General features: G+C 43.0%; 1 protein-coding gene across 1 annotated transcript in view; it reads left to right on the forward strand.

Annotated features, from left to right (window-relative positions):
* IFT140 (intraflagellar transport 140) overlaps positions 1-21,035 on the forward strand; it is a 3,212,973-nt gene that overhangs the window by 3,030,861 nt on the left and 161,077 nt on the right. The window contains exon 30 of the mRNA XM_044089294.1: positions 13,464-13,676. Coding sequence (XP_043945229.1) covers positions 13,464-13,676 — 213 coding nt within the window. The remainder of the gene's footprint in view (positions 1-13,463; positions 13,677-21,035) is intronic.

The following is a 21,035-nucleotide window of genomic DNA, read 5'->3' on the forward strand; positions in this document are numbered from 1 at the left end:
GTCCCACCAGACCCAGATAGAACCCAGAACATTTTCAAAGTTCTTGTTTAGTACCTCTTGACAGATTTTATATGAGGATTTTCCAATGAATGCTATCAACACAATGGTCGATACTTTACCAACCCATGTCAACTCAGATACGAGTCACTCAGACATGCAAAAGAGATCTCAGGTGGTGGATTCAGTCAGGTCAGGTTCTACAAGACCATCTGTTCATTCTCCCTCAGCCCAAGGCCATAGTGACCATAGACACTTTCCAGTTGGGGTGAGGGGGCACATTCTGGGGAAAATAGTCCAAGGCATCTCTTCCCCCAAACAGGCCAACTTGCATATCAGTGTCTTAGAGATGAGAGCAGTGCTTTTAGCATTGCAAACCTTTCAGGAGACTGTCTCTTCAGGGATGATTATGAATCAAATGGACAATATGTCAGTCGTTTGGTACAGCAACAAACAAGGAGGGACAAGATCATACCCCTTGTATTGAGAAGCACTCAGAGTGTGGCATTGGGCGATCTCATCCAACTGCTTGCTCATGCATATTCTGGGTAAGTCCAATACTAATAGACAAATTGAGCAGGTATATTCTTCTACCTCATGAGTGGTCTCAACAAGAAAGTGCCAGAAATGATTTTTTGTCAGTGGGGCCAGCCTTGCTGCAATCTTTTTGCTTCTCCCCTAAACAACAAATGCAGCAGCTACTTTGCCCTAATCCCCCACAGGGGGAAATCACAAAGGGATGTTCTACTTCATGATTGGCCTCAGGTCATCTTTATGTCTACCCAGTGATCTCACTAATCCCAAAATTTCTTCAGAAAGCTGTCAGGTTGAAGAGCAAAGTCATCTTCATTGTACCTTACTGGTCTCAACAGATTTGGTTTCCCTTCCTTTGGCCTCACTTATTTCTCCAACCTTCGATTCTAGGTCCGACTCCAGACCTCCTGTCTCACCCGACAGGTATGATCCATCCAGACATTTGAAACGTCAAGCTGTGACTGCCTGGTTTCTCCAGCTGCAGTAATAGCCAGGCAACCCGATGCTGTCTTCCCCTGTCTGACATTTTCTTTTATCTTCACACAAACCTTCAACACGAAAATTCTATACAAGTAAATGGAAAAGATTTGTTTACTGGGCACAACAAAATCATGTTTAACCTTTTTCAGCTCTGATATAACATACTCAAGTTTTTAGCTTTACTTTTTAATGGAAGGGCTACTTCCTCAACCATTAAACTTTAGTTAGCAGCCATATCAAATTTTCACATTGGATTTGAAGGTTCTTCGGTAGCCTCACACAAATTGTGCAGAGCTTTCTTGAGAGGTGCTCTTCCTTTTTAGATTTAAGTTTTAGGATCTTTCTCCTCCATGGGATCTTAGTTTGGGACTGCAGGCACTAATACATCCCCCCTTTGAACCAGCAGCTAAATGTGAGCTTAAGTATCTTACTTGGAAAACTGCCTTCCTAGTAGCCATTACCTCTGCTAGATGAATTTCAGAGATTCAGGTCTTGTCTTCAAAACCTCCATACTTGATCTTTCACAAGGATAGAGTGACATTGCAAACAAATGCCTCCTTCCTTCCCAAGGTGATGTCAGAATATAATATCAATCAATCCATTAATTTACCAGTGTTCTTTCAAAATTTTGCAAACATGTTCCATTTATTGGGTGTTCACATACAATTATGCTTTTACCTACATAGAATAAAAGAAATCATAAAAACAGACCAATTGTTTGTTTCCTTTGCAGAATTGAAATTGGGGAAATCAGTTGCAAAAGTAACTTTAGCCAGATGGCTAACTGATTGTGTTTCATGTATGTATAACAAAATGGGTGTTACCTTACCACAACCAGTACGAGCTCATTCAAGTAGGTTCATGGCAACTTCTTCAGCCTTTCTATCCAGAGCATCCATTGATGACATATGTGCAGCAGCAACTTGGGCCACTCCCCATACTTTTATTACTCTTTACAAATTGGATCTCGTCTCCAGGGGTAAAGCATCATTTGGTTCAACTGTGCTCGGAAATATCCTTCCTTCGAGACCACCCAGGATTGTATGTAGCTGGGGACTCTGTCTCATCAGTTGAGGATAGAATGAAAATTGACAACATCAGATAAAGAAGTTATGTACTTACCATAATGTTCCATCTGTGTTGTCCATTTTCATTCTTCCTCAACTTCCCGCCCACCAACCCCCACCCCTTCTGTACACAAACTTCTGGACGAATGAGCTGTTAAAGGGACATCGTCGTCCTTTATATTGAGCTCCAAATAGAGTTTTTTCCTTTATTGAGCACATGCAATTTTATATCTCCTATTTTTGTGCATGTTAAACATTCCTTTTTCTGGTTTCTGGTAAAATCAGCAAACAGTATCTGAAGTAACTTAGGGTTATTGCATTATGGGTAAGGGAGAAGCTCAAGAACTTTTTGGTTACCGCAAGCTTTAGTAGTGGCCGAGTCGGATCCAAGAATCAGATCCAAACCCATCAGTTGAGGAAGAATGAAAATGGACAACACAGATTCAACAGCAATTTGTAATTACACTGCCTGGATCCCAGCAAAAAGACATTTAGTAAAGGTTAAGAGATAAAACGACTGGAAAAGAAGAAGAAGAAAAAGCTCTGGCTGGAAAGAGCCTCACAGCTGTTCAGCAAAAAGCAGTTCAATTTACATCCGTACTACAGGGAATGGCTTCCTGTAATTTAGGGGAAGAATAAACCAAATGCTTTCTGAGTTGTTTAAAAAAAGAGAGGCACTGAAGGATTATATAAAGTCAGATAAGCAAAGGCTTGAAAAAATAGAAGAAACTTTAAGCTGTCATTCACATGAGCTGATAAAACTGCAAAAATCAGACTGAAATGAAGAGATGACTGGCTAAACTTGCAGCTTCTCAAGAAGAACTGTTTTAAAAATAGAAGAGTTAAAAGGCAAAGCACTGAGAGAAAATCAGAGATTTTGTTGCAGTACCACAGAAACTTGAAGGAACAGACTGCACTGATTTTAAGAAAGTGCATATAAGCAACTGAACTGATGTACCACAGCAGTATTTATTAAATGAGAAGACACTTCGAGTGTATGTTCCAAATCTAGCAATCAGAAAGCAGCAGAGATTTCTATTAAGAAATATACAATTATGCCAGCAGAAAGAACTGCCCTGGACAAAACTGTGACAAAAGAGAAAGCTTTAAAAATGGAAAAACATCAGTGTTTGCGGAAAATGATTACACTGTGCATCTGGCAGAAAAGAAGAGAAGCAGGTTTATCCCTGCAGTGAGGGGCTGTCCAGAGACAGGTGTGAAATTCAAGTTTCTTTACCAAAGAGACTTCAGAATATTTTTTCCTGGATAATAAAATATGATGTGAAGTTGTTCGATCTCGCCGTTTGTTCTTACACACGGGTTCGGAGCCGAACCCTCGACTCCGAGTCGGCCACATTCCAAGCTCTGCATCTAAGAGAAGCTCGAGGCACAGTCCCTATCCCATGATCCCCTGCTGCTAACCCTCAGATCTAGTTTGCCACTGCAACAGGTCTCATCGAGTGAGAGCTCGGGCCAGTATACTCTATATTTTTTCTACTTATATATACATATATTTAGCTAAAATTCTTAGATTGTTGAAGTTTTTTATTGGATAGCATAGTTAGTATAGTATAGTTGTGTGCGTATGTTTTAATTAGCGTTAGCTTATTTGGGAGTGGCTGCCCCTAGACCTTAGGCCATTTTCCCTTTTTTCTGTCAGGGCTCTGGCAGAAACTGTTACTGATAATTCCCTAGTTAATCAATAGTTTCCTTACTAGCTGTGTGTTTTCTTAGTGGCAGTACATTTTATATATTTCTCTTACTTATATAAATACATATATATATATATATATATATCTAGCCTAATATACTTAGACTACTGTTATTATTATTAGGATTAGTGTGGTGTGCTTCATACATATACAGTTGCATTTGCTTTTCTTTGAGAAAAAATCTCAGAAAAAGCCAAATCTGGCTTTAAACGTTGCCAGTGTGGCCAGAAAATGTCCATTACTGACAACCATGTTTCCTGCGTATACTGTCTGGGTCCTCTCCATCTTCAAGAGGATTGTTCCATCTGCCACTCGTTTAGTGGCAGAGTGATGACGGAGAGATGCAGGAAACTGGTTGAGAGAGGTCTCCTGAAGCCGGAGTTTCAGGAGACATTGGACAAGGCAGACCAGTTATCGAAGTCTTTGAAGGGGTCGAAGTCTTCGAAGGCATCGGAGCCCAGGTCGTCGGCTCCGTGTACCTCGTCTAAGATTCGGTTGCTGGCTCCACAGACCTTGGAGCCGAGCACTGAGATACTATCTCGAGTCGAGGTCCAGGTCTTGGAGCCAGTATCAGAGGTACCCCCTTCATCGATCCTTCGCTCGGTGACATCTTCGGCCCCTTCGACCCGTTCCTCCAGACTGTCTGACACCGATGTGGAGAACACAGCCTTATCCAAACTGATTGCGGTTTCGTCCCAGTTGGTTTCAAAGCTTGAGTCCCTTCCTGTTCCATCTCTTGATCCTCCTTCGAGACCTGTCGAGTCATCGGAGCCGGGAGTCGAGGATCTGATGATCGTTGATCCAATGGGACCGAAGCCTTCTTTAGTGCTTTCGGCTCCACTGACCTCGACACCCTCGGTACCCTTCGAGGGGTCTCGGAGCTGACAATCTGTCCTCTGTTCTGGGGGGGGAGAGTCGAACCAAACTTTCGGTTCCGACTCTTCCCCTCGGTGCCTCAGTGCAGATTAGTTTGGCTCCATCCTCTGGATCGGAGCCCATGGTTCCGGGCCCAGGGAGGCCACCGTCTTCTTCAGAACCAGTGGAGCCCATGGCCCGGGGCTCCGGTGCTTTCGAGGCCATGAGGAAGGTCTTGTCTAGTAAGACTTTCACATCATCAGACTCTTCTCCCTCCCCAAAGGGTCCATGTTCTGTCTCTACACCACTGATCCCGGCCAAGCATAGAAACCAAAGGCCTCAGTCAACCCCAGAGGGTGAACCCTGCTCCTCGGAAGCTTCACCAGATGCCCCCTCTGATGATGTCCCGAGGAAGAGGTTGTGCAAGAGGAGGCACACTGATTCCCCATAGGAATCTCTGACATCGGATACCGACTTGGATGAGCCAGAGGGGTCCCCACGGTCCTCCTCGGAGGATGTCTCATTTGCCGACATCCTTGAAATTCTCAAGCACAGGGGTGACTGGCAGTCCCTTGCCTCCACTGAGGATGAGTCGGTGTTACTGAAGGCTTTTGGGGCTCAACCTTCCACCTCCTGGGTAACTCCGCCCTTTGAGTTAATGGAGTTAATAGCTCGAAGGGCATGGGAGTCCCCTGACACATTGGAACCAGTCCCTCGGAGGCCCAATAAGTACATCACTGCCCCACAGGATAAGGCGTACCTCACCAAAGGGGTCCCAGTTGACGCTATGGTGGTGGCGGCGGCCACCAAGAAGGAAATGTCTGAAGCATCTTCCTCTGTTCATCCTCCTAATAAGGACTCCAGGATGATGGACAGGTACGGGAAGCGCATTTTTAGTTTAGCTGCGTTTTCCATGCGATCACTGAACTACCTCACTCATTTTACCAGTCTTCAGAGAGATCTCCTCAAGGAGTTGGGAGATATTCTTCAGGGTACCACAGATGCTGCGGTCTCAGACAAGGTGACAGCACAGCTCAATACCCTAAACTCTATCGTGAACTCATCCATGCGGCTCATTTCATATGCAGCCGAAGGATCGAGTAGGGCTGCAGCTTCAGCGATCGCTCTGAGGAGACAATCCTGGATGTGCCTATGCTCCTTTGCGGAAGCCTTTAAGTCTTTCTTTACTAATGCCCCTTTTGATGGCTCCTCCTTGTTTGGGCCCAAAGTGAAGGAGACGCTCACTAGGTGTGAGCAAGAAGGAAAGACCCTGTCTGTCGTAGGGGTCCATTTTTCCGCCCCTTCTAGACCATACCCCATAGGGCAAAGAGGTGGAAAAATGTGGTTCCGGAAGACTCAGGGAGCTTTCCGATCCACACCTAGTGAAACCCTCTCCAGAGGCAGAGGAGAGGGAAGGAATGGAAGACGCCGACCAGGTGGCAGAGGGGGTCCACAGAACCAGGGCGACAGGGATAGCATCCCTGGCAAGCCCTTCCAGCACTCCTGAGTGGAGGCCCAGCTGTCTGCTCTGGAGGCAGTCGGGGGTCGCTTGGCTTTATACCCAGAGGCCTGGCTAAATCTCACTTCAGATTCCTGGGTAAAAAGCATAATAACCAGAGGATACAACATCCCATTCTTAAACAATCCTCCTATCCAAAAAAGATTCCCAGATGTTCCACCCAATCTGAGGGATCAGGCATAGAAATACAAAGGCTGTTAGAAAAAAGAGTCATCCAGCCAGTCCCGGCAGACCAAATAGGATCCGGAACTTACTCAAGGTTCTTTTTAGTTCCAAAGAAAACAGGGGACTGGAAGCCAATACTGGACTTCAGCAAACTCGATAACTTCGTGAAGAAGGAAAAATTCCGCATGGTCACGCTACAATCGATCCTTCCGTTTCTTCAAACGAATGATTGGATGTGCTCCATAGATCTCAAGGATGCGTACTACCACGTCAAAATGGCCAGGCCATCGAGAGATCACCTGCACTTCCGGCTGGGAGTCAGTCATTTTCAGTTTCGAGCTCTGCCCTTTGGCCTCACCTCAGCCCCCAGGGTGTTCAAGTGCATGGCAGTAGTGGCGTCCCACCTGAGACGACTAGGATTCCGGGTGTTTCCATACTTAGATGACTGGCTCCTAACCGCCACCACCAGGCATCACCTATTGCAAGCCAGGGACTATACAATCAATCTCTGTTCCCACTTAGGCATAACTCTAAACTTCGAAAAATCTGTCTTATCGCCCTCACAGCATATATCATTCATAGGAGCGGAATTGGACACTACCTTATCCCTGATCAGACTTCCCGATTCAGGGGTCTCAACCCTGAGGGAACAGGTTTCTGTTCTAGAAAACAAAAGGGTCCCAGCCGCACAGGTTTTGAAAGTTTTAGTTATGATGGCAGCAGCCCTTATCGCGGCCCCCCTAGGGAGAATGCACATGAGGATCCTCCAATGACTACTCTTCGCACAGTGGTCTTACCAACAGCTACCATTGTCACACAACATCCTACTCACAGAATCGTGCCAACGGGATCTTCGTTGGTGGATGAACAGTCAGGAACTTACGATAGGCCGCCCGTTTGTTCTTCCTCCCCCTTTAGCCACAGTGACCACGGACGCTTCCCTGATAGGGTGGGGGGACTTTTTCAGGGGAGAACAGTTCAAGGCCAGTGGTCGTAAATGGAGTACAAACTGCACATCACTGTCCTAGAGTTAAGAGCAGTGTTCCTAGTGTTGCAACACTTTCACGACTACTTACCTCAGGGAACAGTTGCAATTCAGACAGACAACATGTCAGTTGTCTGGTACATAAACAAGCAAGGAGGAACCAGGTCTTACCCCCTATGCAGAGAGGCCCTGAGGATCTGGCAATGGGCTGTGTCCACCGGACGCTTTCTCATAGCAACGCACATCGCAGGGACATCTAACGTAATAGCGGACAGGTTGAGCAGAGCCATCCTGCTGCCTCACGAGTGGTCCCTCAAAAATCAGGTAGCGGAGAGAATTTTCCGCAGATGGGGCCAGCCTTGCTGCGTCCTTTTTGCTTCCCCCTTGAATGCCAAATGCAGAAGCTATTTCGCCCTACTTCCCCTTCCCAGGGGCGCCCCCAGGGACGCACTTGTACACGATTCCCGGGTCTCCTATATGCCTTCCCTCCTGTTCCACTAATCTCAAAATTTCTGCAGAAAGCCAAGGGTCTGGAAAGGACGATCTTCTTGATAGCCCCATTCTGGCCTCAACAAATCTGGTTCCCCTTCCTCCAAGCTCACCAAATAGAAGGAACCTTGGACTCTGGACCCAGTGCCAGACCTGCTGACCCACTCATCAGGAGTTCTTCACCCCTCTCTCTCGTCCCTCAAACTGACAGCATGGCTGCTCCACTTCCCAGCTTAGACAGGTCGGATCTTTTATCTCCAGCAGTACAACATATTCTGATTTCATCCCACAAATCCTCCACTAGAAAATTGTATAAGAGCAAGTGGAAATGTTTCGCGTGTTGGGCCTCCAAACAAGGTTTAGATCCCTTGGTTGCTCCTATTCACAAGATTCTGGAATTTCTATCTACTCTTTTTCACCAGGGGGCTTCAACATCCACCATAAGGGTACAGCTGGCTGCCATATCTAATTTTCATGTGGGAGAAGGAGGCGCGACTATTATGTCGCACAGGCTTTGTAGGGCTTTCATGAAGGGAACTTATCATCTCCGACCACCTATTCGGAGCCCAGTCTTTCCTTGGAATTTAAATCTGATGCTATCCCAACTCATGCTATCGCCGTTTGAACCAGCTTCGTCATGCCGACTGAAATACCTTTCTTGGAAAACTCTATTTCTGGTGGCAATCACCTCGGCCCACAGAGTGTCGGAGCTGCAGGCACTGTCAATTAGACCACCATATCTGATATTTCACCCAGACAGGGTCACCTTATGTACTAATCCATCTTTTCTACCAAAAGTCTGCTCAGAATCGAGTCTTAATCAATCCATAGAACTTCCTACCTTTTTCAAGAACCATACCAATAAGCTGGAATACATGCTTCACAAATTGGACGAGCACAGACAACTGAGATTTTACCTAGACAGAACAAAAGAATTCAGGAAATCGGACCAACTATTTGTTTCTCATGCAGACAGTAAGAAAGGACTTGGTCACAAAAATCACGCTATCCAAATGGCTCTCAGACTGCATAAACTTTGTTTATTCATCTTCAAATCAGCCTACTCTCCTCAAAATTAAAGCTCACTCTACTAAAGCCGTTTCTACTTCTCTGGCACATGCGTCTCACTTGCCTATAGATACCATTTGTGCTGCAGCTACCTGGGCCAAACCTCATACGTTTATTACTCATTACAAAGTGGACAGAGCCCCCAAGGACAGGGCTTCCTTTGATTCCACTGTTCTCAGGAATGTTCTCCCGTGAGCCACCCGGGGTTTAGAGTGCTGGGGACGCTACCCGTGTGTAAGAACAAATGGCGAGATCGAACAACTTCACATAAAGAAGTTATGTTCTTACCATAACGCTCCATGTGAGTTGTTCATCTCGCCTTTCTTCTTACATTCCCGCCCACCTTCCCCCCTCCATGTTCTGGAGGAATAGGTACGACTCGTGGCTGGTCATCTTCTCATGGTTCCCTGTGACTGCCTGTGCCCATGTATGCGTGCGTAGTCAGACAGGTATAACATAGTTGCCTGTTTTTATATTTACCTTCTAGGTATATATGTGTATAGGTAAATTTGGCATGTGTAGGCAGGTAGATATGTTGTTACCTGGTTTCTTTGCAAACTAGATCTGAGGGTTAGCAGCAGGGGATCATGGGATAGGGACTGTGCCTCGAGCTTCTCTTAGAGGCAGAGCTTGGAATGTGTCCGACTCAGAGCCGAGGGTTTGGCTCCGAACCCATGTGTAAGAACAAAGACGAGATGAACAACTCACATGGAGCGTTATGGTAAGAACATAGCTTCTTTTTTTGGGGTGCAAAACATACTACAGAGGAAATAAAAAAAAGTTTAGCCAATAAACAGAGAGCTAGCAAGCTGAGCAGGACACCACTACTCCATCTTCTTACAGTAAGAAAGCCCATGAAGAGATTTAGCAAGTGAGATATTTTCCTTGTCCCAAAGGTAAATACTTGAGCAACAGAAAAAAAGACTATCCTTGGGGATTCATTAATGCCTACATTAAGTGTACACCGTTCTGAGTGAACAGACAACACAAGCATAACTCACACTTTCATCCTTCTAATTTTAGTTTTCCTACTGATTTTCTTGCAACTTTAAATACTGAAGAGGATTTATAAAGGTTATCACAAAGTGTAGACTACTTGTACACTCAGTGTAATCTTTGAGTGACTAGAAAACAAAAAATGTTGTAAGGATGTTTCTGAATACATATCATGTACACTTAGTATAGGTGTTATTGAATCTGGCCCCAGGAGTACGTTGGACTCGAACCAGAGACAGATGTTAGGAGATTGTGATTATCAGGAAGAAGAGCAGCAATAAAGTGAATTTTGTGGATAAGTTGGAAAACTATAAAACTTCAATCCCTGTAGAAGTTTTCTAGTCTTGTGAACTGTGGTTCTGCAAGAACTGAATGAAAATGACTAGAAGTTTGTTGACTTTGTTAAACTAGTGGAAGGATTATGAAGTATGAACCCCAGTTTGTCATTAATGTGTAGAAGAGCACTGAATAGACTGAAAAGGTGAAAGTTAAACAGTTTTTGTTCTTGTATTTGTATAAATGTTTCTTGTAAAGTACATGATATATTAAGTAGAAATCAGAACTGTATAATATGTTACTAATAATAAGGTAAGAATGCATTAATTCATAGCTGTAATATATCCAGGCTTTACAGTGTAACAAGATAGGTAAGGTTGGAAAGAAGCAAATTAACATTAAAATAATGTTATCTTTGGCTGCTGGTAGGGGGAATATAAATGTGTATTGACTGCATTATTTGTAAAATTAAACTTTTGTAAATTCTTTTGTTCTTTAAGTGCAATAGCTCTCAACCTCTTGACACAAATAAATCTGGACAAAGCCAAAAATAATGGGGGGACAAAGCCTCAAAAATAGGGAGAAATTTTAAATATTGCTTGTATAAACTTAGAAAGTTGCTAAAACAAAGGTCTTGTTTGGGTCTATAGTACAAAGTCGAACGATAAAAAGAGCAAACACTTTTATCGAACACTAAAAGTCGAAAGCACTGAATGCCGAACACACAGATCTCAGAGTTGATATATTTAAGTAGGGGGATGTGGGGGGCACAGCCCCCCACTTTATTTTGTGTTTGGATTTTTTTTTTTTTTTTTTTTTTGTGGAGCAGCGATTTTTTTTCCCTGGGAAAAAAATCACTGTTCCATGTGTTCAACATTTACTGCTTTCATTTTTTACTGATCGATAAAAGAGCGTTCAACAAAACACTCTTTTTATTGTTCAATGTTGTGATATAGACCATCTTGTGTTACCATACATTTTCTGAAGGATATAAAGTAGGAAACTCAAATGCCTGTCATTGTTTATTGAATTCAGTCCTCACTTATTTGCTACAAAAATCCAGAAAACTACATTTTTTTCTGAGGAACAGACCAAAAATATGGGTCAAAAATCTGGACAGTCTGTAAAAATCTGGACAGTTGAGAGGTATGAAGTGCATACCTGTATTAATGTTATTAGTTTAAGCTATAAGCAATATTTTAATCAAAACAATTTAAAAAAAAAGGAAAAGAAAGCTATGAAAACCATGGGATTTTTCCATTAGCATCTGCTTTTGTGTGAAGACAAGCAGCTTGCAGATGTAGTCAATTAATTGTGAGAGATCTAAATGAGTAATGAATGGGTTGGGGGATGATAGTCACTACGCACCTTGTGGACAAAAAGCATCCAAAAAAGAAGGCAAGAAAGTAGACTAGGATTGTATAGTGAATGAAAGTCCAATCCCTTATTTTGTCTTCTCCACCTCTAATCTTCTTCCATGGATATGAGTTTCATTCCAGCAAGGAATCATTTCTTCATCCAGTGTTCAAGTTGTCTATAGCTCACTGATTCTGTAGAGTTTGGGCCTCTTGTTTTTTTCCCATCCTTTGCCAGTGCTAAATCAAACTGTGATCAAGTGTTGTCTGTTTTCATCCTATTCAACATATGGGACATATAGGTTGTTGGATCTGTGCAGATCCGACCTCAGCACCAATTTCAACACTTCCATGATTCCAGGGCTCTGATTCCTTGCTTACCCAATACTTCCCTGAACTCCAGCTTAGTACCCCAGATCTTGTTTCCTGCCTGAAGACTTCACACATGTTGCAAGGACTCTCTTACCATATCCCCCCACTGCTATTCTCCCTCTGCACTAATGACTGCACCTCTAAGGACCCCTCTGTCAAACTTATTAAATACGCAGACGATACAACTGTCATCTGGCTCATCAGGAATGGTGATAAGTCTGCATATGGACGGGGGAGGTTGAGCAGCTGGCCCTTTGGTACAGTCAGAATAATCTGGAACTAAAGACTCTTAAAACTGTGGAGATGACAGTGGACTTTAGGAGTGGTACTAAAATGTTATCCGCCCTCTTTATATTTAATACTGCTCTGTCAGTTGTGGAATTCTTCAAGTTTTTGGAATCTATAATCTCCCGGGACTTGAAGTGGGAGACCAATGTAGGGTCCATCGTAAAAAAGGCACAACAGTGAATGTACTTTCTGCGACAGCTGAAGAAGTTCAACCTCCTGCAGGAACTGTTGATTTAATTCATTAAGTCATTGATTCTGTTCTCAGCTCATCCATAACAGTGTGGTTTGGATCTCTGTCTAATCATGACAAAAACAGGTTACATCGAATAGTCAAGTCTGCCAAAAATATCATTGGTGGTAGTTTGCCCTCCTTACAGGACCTGTACTATTCCAGAGTCATGAAAAGGGCAAGGAAGATCATCACTGACCCTTCACATCCAGGCCACCATATTTTGAACTATTACCATTAGCCAGGCATTATAGATTAATACATACCAAAACAAGCAGATATAGGAATAGTTTTTTTTTCTACAGGCCATCAAGTTCATAAACTGTTAACTCAGCTTATTATGTTAGGGTATTCTTTTTCCCAAGCCTCCAAGGATTCTGCAGTATTATTTACATATTGTTAATACTTGTTTCTTTCAGAGTTTATTTCAGTATTTCTTGCACTGAGTTGCAGTTTGCACCTTGTATGTATATGTATATTTTCTTTTTTGTCTTGTTCTTAATAGTTGCATGTATGTCATTTATGTAATTCATACTTGGAGAGTCACTGAAACCAGAGTCAAATTCCTTGTATACTTGCATACTTGGCCAATAAATGCAATTCTGATTCTGATTGAAGTATAGTTTTAGTATGCATTATTTATGTATGTTTTTAAATTAAATTTATGTCTTTTATATGTGTTGTGTATTTAAATTTGTGGTTTTAAATTTGAATTTGTATCATGTGACATTTGATGTATAAATAGGGGTGTGTTTGTTAGTGCTTTTGTAATACACCTGATGATGCCTGTTTGGTGAAAGCGCTTGTGTTTTGTTGCACTGCAGTAAAAGTTTTGAACTGGATATATCAGCTGTCTCTGTGTCTTCCTATTCGTTTGTTGCTGGAATGTTTTTTTTTTTAACTACATGTTAATTTGGAAGTTATGAAGAGGTTTCACTAAATGAGTTTCTCCACTAATACTGAAAAAGCAACTGGCAGGTGAACATAAAGCAAGTAATATTTTAAACATTCTAGACTGTGTGAGCGTGAATATTCTGGTTTGTAGATTGAACTAATTTTTATCTTTACAATTTCAGGCAATGAGAGCACTTCTTAAATCAGGAGACACAGAAAAAATCATATTCTTCGCTGGAGTTTCTCGACAGAAGGAGATTTATATCTTGGCAGCTAACTACTTGCAGTCTCTAGACTGGAGTAAAGACCCTGAAATAATGAAAAACATAATTACCTTCTATACTAAAGGACGAGCCTATGAACTATTAGCTGGATTTTTTGATGCTTGTGCACAGGTAGGTTGCTATTTCAGAATTTTTGAAGTCATTATCTTGAAACAAAATAAACATTTTCATTTCCTAGATCTGGGTTGGACCCCCCCCCCAACATATCTCAAAATTGCTTAGAATCTGAACTTCAGCCTTCATTTTTACCTATATGTCTAAAGATGTAAGAATCAAGTAACAACAGAGTGGTATACAAACTAGGGGAGATGCAGCTTAAAGCCACACGATGCGGAAAAGAATAAAAACATATGAATTGTTTCAGGTGTAACAATGATCTACAGATGATAGAGCAAAAATATAGTAGTGAATGTCAAATGAATGATTGTCTGAATCTCCAGATACACAAATTTCAGTTTCTAGGTTGTAATTTTCCAACTTTGTATGTCACTGGTAAGGCGTCTACTGGGATACTTTATCCAGGCTTTAAGACCATCTTGAAGAAAACGGAACATAATTGCTTGAGAAAATGAAGATGATGATTAGCGGGATGTTTAATAAGGAGGAATGAAAGTTACATGAGAATAGGCCCAGAGACTTGGGCTGATGACATTTCATCCCATTTCATGTCTTTGTAGTGATTCTTAATCTGTGGTTTTAGCCACTTTAAGTGGACTTGTCTTTCATTTTCCTAATCTGCATAACAATAGATGCTCCATCTGACTATCTGGCTGCATGGTCCCTGCTACAGGAGAGGAAGAAACATACTGCTCAGAGTGGAGTAATCAGTTGTATGTGCCAGAGTGGTCCTTCTGTTAGCTCTTGTACTGCTGTCTCTTTATGAAGAAGACAAAAACTATTTAAAGTTTGAGTTTGATAGCAATATAGAAATAACTTACCTTGTTTTTGTTTGAAAAATAGGTAATAAATGTTTGTTTTATATTTGATACACAGTATCACAATGGTAACACCACAATGTAACAGGTTACAGCTGATTCATTCCATGCAGTACTACAGGCTTGAATTGAAGGCATACTCTATTTGAACTTTTGCTGAAGTCTGTAAATGATTATATTTCTTAAAGATTATTTAGGCACATCTTACTGTCCCATTGTTTTTTATTTTATTTTTGTTATTCTGAACAGAATTTAAAACAGTCATGTTCTTGGGAAGTTTATTCCTGGCAGTCTGGCAAGTCCTGGATATATCTGCTCCCTTGGAAAGTGTAGGGGACCTTTTTTTACTTATAAGATTTAAATATGGTGAATAAATATTGGCACGTTGATCCTTTATAGAGATGTTAATTGTCATCTCCATTTGAATCCATGTCACATTTTGCAAGACTTTTTGTTTTATTGAAAACCCTTAAACAAAAAAAAAAAACAAATACCCCTATAAGCTGTTAACTTAAAACAAACACACAAAAGTATGTTCATATTCAAATAATGAAGTTTAACTCTCCTGATAGGAACAGATGTCCAAAATCGACAGCTGCACCCACAGGTATTACCCAACCTAAAATTAAGTAGTTTCAGTTTAAAGCCTCCTAGTTCCCCCAAGTCCTTCCCTTCCTGTGTGTGTGTGGATTGGTCTGTGTGTTTGTTGTTGTTTTTGTTGTTTTTTGTTTCTGTCAGCCCTAAGGCAGAAAAGAAGGTCTCATTCAGGGAAGACCCCGGTGCTGTGCTGTCAATGTCTCTGACGACGAGACGGTCACACTTCTCTGTTGTCTGCCTTTAGTTTTTTTGCAGGACTCTGTGCTGTGTGTGTGTCATTGTCATGCCAGAGAGTCCTGCAGAAAAGAGGAACAAATTAATCCCTCGAGGTTTACTTAAACTGTCAAAATAGCAGAAATTTGGATTCAGCTTCTGACTGGAAGCAACAAGATCTGTTCCAGGTTTGTCTTGAAAACAAGAGGCTTAATGGCTGTTCATTGTTTTTGTTCCACTGGCTCCGCCCTTTGTTCTCCACTCCACTTCCTCATTCACGCCACGCTGCACTTTCACAATGCTCTTGAGACACCTAAACTTCTCGAATACTAGACAGCTTAGTGCAAAGGCAGCAACATCCGCTTCCCCATTCTTCCCTCGGATCTCTTTCAGGAGCTCCTCTCCTTCACCCTTCCTCCAGTTGCTCCATGTCCCACTGATCGGTGCCATGCCTCTGGAGGGGGCCTCCCCTCGAGGATGGTCCAACCGTCGGAATACATATAGGTCCACACATGCAGCAAGGTGAGAGCACGGAGCTGAACATTGCAAGCCACCATCACGCAGCACGCTGGGTCTGAGCAGAAGCAGACAGACAGCATGGCCTGCGGGGGACAGTATTTTGGTCTGGTATGTCAACAGCAGAGGTACCTATGTCAACTGGCCTCAGACGAGGCTCTCAGACTTTGGCAATGGGCGATCTCTCATCAGCAAAGCATCTGCCAGCAGGTCCAACAGGTTCACCGATATCCCTACATAGGTACTCAGATCCAACCCAGGCTAAGTCTCTCAATTCTGGGTCAATACAATCTATAGTCTCAAAGTTTTTCTGAAAATCAGAGTATTCTTTGATTTTTTCTGCTTTTAGCAGCTTGTCATCAGATTCAAAACCTTCAAACTTCCAGGCCCTTCCTTACTTTCTTCCTTCCAGGCCAACCTCCCAGAGACTCTCTCTGGACTCTTTCCTCCCTCTTTTCCTCCCTTTCCATTGATTCCACAAATCATTTCCATTGATTCTACAAGAGAGCCAAATCATTGCTCCATATTGGCATATTTGCTCGATATTTTTCCGCCTCTTCTCACCATCATCATCTTCTGGTGCAGCCTGGCATCTGGACCATCTCGGACCCAGTTCCGATCCGGTCAGGTCCACAGGGCCGGGGCCATTCATTCTCCTATTCTTCCTCACTGCCACACTCCACCCTAGCTCCCACTCTTTCCCCCAGCTATTTATTTCTCATGCTCAGTCAGACACATTTTTTTGTCTTCTTTAAAGCTAGTCAGCCAGAACTATATATTAGCAAGTGGCGCGTTTTCAATTTGGGCAAACGCAGAAATATTGATCCTTTTATCCCGCCTGTACATTCTGTTTTTGGATTTCCTGGAGGAGGTTTTCATTTCATCTCTGCCGTCATCTACAGTCAAAGTACAACTGGCTGCTATTTCCAAGTCATGTTGGGCTTGCATGACAATAACATCATGTCTCATAGGACAGATTGAGTTCCTGTTAGATTGGCTTCTCTGGAGCATGTTATTAGGAGACTTCTTTTTAGGAACCATGATTCCTAATTATGTTAGGGACAGTCTTTAGCAGGGTCAGTTGCCTGCCAACTTGAGATCTGAGGTAGTTCCCTTGCATCATGGAATATATGGTTGTTGCGAGGCTGAGAAGGAGGTTCCTCGAAAGCAAAAGTTTAGTGAGAGGAGCCGAGGGGATCGGCTCGATCCCATCAGAAGAGAAGAGAGAGAAGACAACTAACATGGAACGTTATGGTAGGTACATAACTTCTAATTATCCATGCTTAAGCACATATTACATCCCATGATCCTACTTATACTAATTGCTCTCTGTTCTGGTCTTATCTCTATTAGATGTGAGAAACATCTTGTATGCTTTCTGAAAACATTAACTTTTAGCCTGAATTAAAAATGCAGTAGCTGTCTTTAAAAAAATAAATTGTTGTTGCCATTTTCATTTGTTCCTCAACTTGTGCTTTTGGATCCAAACTTCAGATCCAACTTGGCCACTTCTATACCTTAGGATCTGACTGTCGAGCTCCTCCCTTACCCATAATGCCCTGGTAGTCAAGATTACCTCAGATCTCATTTGCCGTGCTTCAACCAAGTTGGAATTTCCTTTTTTTCATAGCGCCTTGTGGGTTGTGAGTGTGTTTACAGCTTAAACTTTAAATTTTTGTTGTTAATATTTTTCTGTCACCCCCTCCTTAACCTCTAAATAACTTTCATTTTTATTTTTGGGTTTCTCCATCCTCTATAAATCTTTCATGTGCCAACTGGTATAACTCTTCCCTACCATTGTTGGTAATTTTTTCCTTTTCCACTTTTTTCTCCTTTTTTTCCTCCCTTAAAAAACAAAAAAAGGTTTGTTTAGATAATACTGTAGCTGAGAAGTTTGGCAAGCCATTTGGATTAAAAATGCACTTCCTGTGGGCAGAATGGTCTGACACCCACAGGGAGTGCATGTACTGTCTAGGTCCCAGTCACTTAGATGTAGAATGTGACATTTGCGCAGGTTTCAGTGCCCGAGCCATTAGCAACCATCACAACAAGCTAATTTTAAAGGATCTTCTCCCTCAGACTTCTTCCTCTTCACCTGGATCTTCTAAAGAATCAGGGGCTCATCCCCCACTGAGGAGCAAAAGGAGCCAGGCAGCACAGAAAACACTCTCCTCCCTGGTCTCCAAAAAGGGCTACAGCTGAGTCACCTGCCAAAACCTTGAATTTGTCAGATCCGAAGCCTTCGGATCCAACACAGACATTACTGAGTCCTCCTCAGCACCGAACTTCTAGCTTCCCCCCATGGAAGTCGTTTCTTCATCTTTAAGGTCTCCCTTTCTTCAGTGACCCCTTAGAAACCTTCCAGACCTCACTCCACTTCGTCCACCATTAGATCTTCCTGGAGTCTATCTGAAGTGAAGATGGACAAGATGATGAGATTCCTCAGGACGCAGATACAGATGAGGTTTTGCCTGCTCCGTCCCCCACTGGGTCCATGAGCCACCATCCTTCCTTTGTATCATTGATAACTCCTTCTTCGATCTGACCTCCTGCTTCGGAGCCCTCAGATCCAGAGGTTACCAGAGTTGAGACACTGGATCCAATGGCCATTCCTTCCTCGGGTCTCAGGACATCTCTGATCTGCTCTGACCTTGTTAAAGCACAGTGAATCTCAGATCCAAGGTGTCAGCATCAGGTCCGAGGGAATGTCCTCAGTTTCGGAATGTTCAGAGCTGTTGTTTTCCTTCAGAACCTTGGCATTGGACAGCTTGGCTCTGACTCGCCCTTCAGGACAATGGATCTATGGGGGTCCTGGTCTCTCTGCTGTGAGAGCTACAGCTCTGGAAGGACTGTCTAGGACATCTCCAGGTCCTTCTGCATTCAAAGTGTTGGAGAGGGTGTTGTTGCAGCCGAGAATTACTTCAACTCTACCGCCTTATATCCTACTCCTGTTTTGACTTCTTTACCTGAGCTTGCTCATCCTCCACCTCAGGGACAACCAGACACTAAGAGCTTCCGAGCATCTCTCCCAGAAGAGCCCTCCCTCTCTTCTGACACCTCCCTTGAGCATCCCACCAAGGAGGTTCCTTTAAAGAGACTGTATGAAAGGAGGCACCTAGATTTCCCCTCTGGAATCTTTAACAGAAGACAAGGACTTTGATGAAGGGGAAGGGTCCCCATGATTTCCACCTGATGATGTCTCCTTTGGAGACATCCTAGAAATCCTGTGCCAAAGAGGTGGTTGGTCTACCCAAAGCCCTTCCTCAGAGGAGTTTGTGTTCTTGGAAGCCTTCGGGTCTGACCCATCTACATCTTGGGTGACCCCTCTTGTGGATGAGATTATAGACCTCGTCTCCCGCAGGGCATGGAAGGAGCTGGACATTGTAGAGCCCATGCCAAAAAGAGCTAACAAAATCCTCAGTGCCCCTTCAGATAAGCAACACTGGACAAAAGGTGCCCCTGTATATGCCATGGTTGTTGCAGCAGTCCCAAAGAAGGAGATAGCTGAACAGAGCTTTACTATCCATCACCTTAACATGGAGTCTAGGGCACTGGATGGATTCAGGAAGTGGGTGTACACATCAGCGACCTTTGCACTTTAATCACTTTATTATCTGGCCCACTTTACCAGTTTGCAGAGAGATTCACTAAAGGAACTATCTAACATTGCCTCGGGTCAATGTCTCAAAAGGAACAGAAAACCTTTTCCTCAAGAATGGCCACAATCCAAAATGTCTCGAACGAGTCAATTAGGTTAATCTCATACACTGTTGAGGGTTCCTCAAGGGCCGCCAGTTCAGGCATTGCCATAAGGAGACATGCCTGGATGCAACTTTTTTGATTTTGTGGAACCTTTCAAGACGACATTCATCAATGCTGCTTTTGGACCAACCATAACAGATACCCTTTCCTGAAGTGAAAAAGATGGGAAAACCTTATCTGCTGTTGGAATCAAATTCTTAACCCAGAAAGACCATTTTCCAAGAACCAATGTGGAGGTATGAAATTGTGGTTCAGGAAGTCATAAGGGCCTATCCAGAATTCACAGGGAGAGTTTTCCCCTAGAGGCAGAGAGGGAAGTAACCAATTTGGTAGACACCCACATGGCAGAGGGAGGAGGTCCACAGAACCAAAGATCTTGAAAATCCTTTTCGGATACATCCTTTCAGCACTCCTGAGCAGTTACCCGACTGTCCCTTTCTGGAGGCAGTCATTGTGGCACTTATCCTTGCACCTAAATATCTGGCTAGCCATTACAAATGACCACTGGGTGCAAAGGATAATATCCAGAGGATATTACATTCCCTTTTTCAGAACCAAAGAAAATCTCTCTGATATTCCACCCAATCAGAGGGACTCAACAGCACAAGAAATCACTAAGCTGCTAGAGAAAAGAGTCCCACCAAACCAAACAGGATCTGGAATCTGCTCAAGGTTATTCTTGGTGTCAAAAAAGACAGGGGACCTGAGAACAATCCTGGATCTAACCTTCCTAAATAAGTCCATAAAGAACTCAAAATTCTGGATGGTCATGGTCCAGTCTATCCTACCTGTCCTTCAAAAGGATGACTGGATGTGCTCAATAGATCTTCAAGATGTACACTATCACATCAAAATGAACAGGTGCCCTCGAAGATTTCTCCACTTCCAACTGGGAGCCAGTCATTACCAATTCAGAGCTCTGCCCTCGGTCTTACTACAGCCCCCACTTTGTTCACCAAATGCATGGCAGTAGTAGGGGCTCAACTGAAACTGAGCGGATTCAGAGGGTTTCCATACCTAGATGACTGGCTCCTGACCACATCAACCAGGCATCTGCTCCTTCAAGCCAGGGATTATCTGCTTCACCAAGCGAATACACAGGGGGATCATAATAAATCTCAAAAAGTCTCATTTGCAACTAGTTCAAGTGATAGATTTTATAAGAGCACATCTAGGCACACACAAATGCTTAGCCCTCTTACCTTCAAACAGAATTCTGTACTTGAGATTACATATCAGGCAAATCCTAGCCATCAATTCACCAGCTGCAGAATTAGTTCTCAAAGCACTAAGTTTGATGGCTGCTACCATAATGTTAATTCCTACAACTCTACTACACATTAGGATTCTTCAGTGGATTCAATGGTCCTTGCACAGCTATCTTCTGAATCATCCCATCAAGCTATCTCGGGTATACAAAGACTCCCTGTCATGGTGGCTTCACTTG

Source organism: Protopterus annectens, chromosome 12.part0, assembly GCF_019279795.1.
Source record: "Protopterus annectens isolate FY-2018-M chromosome 12.part0, PAN1.0, whole genome shotgun sequence".
Lineage (NCBI taxonomy): Eukaryota > Metazoa > Chordata > Ceratodontiformes > Protopteridae > Protopterus > Protopterus annectens.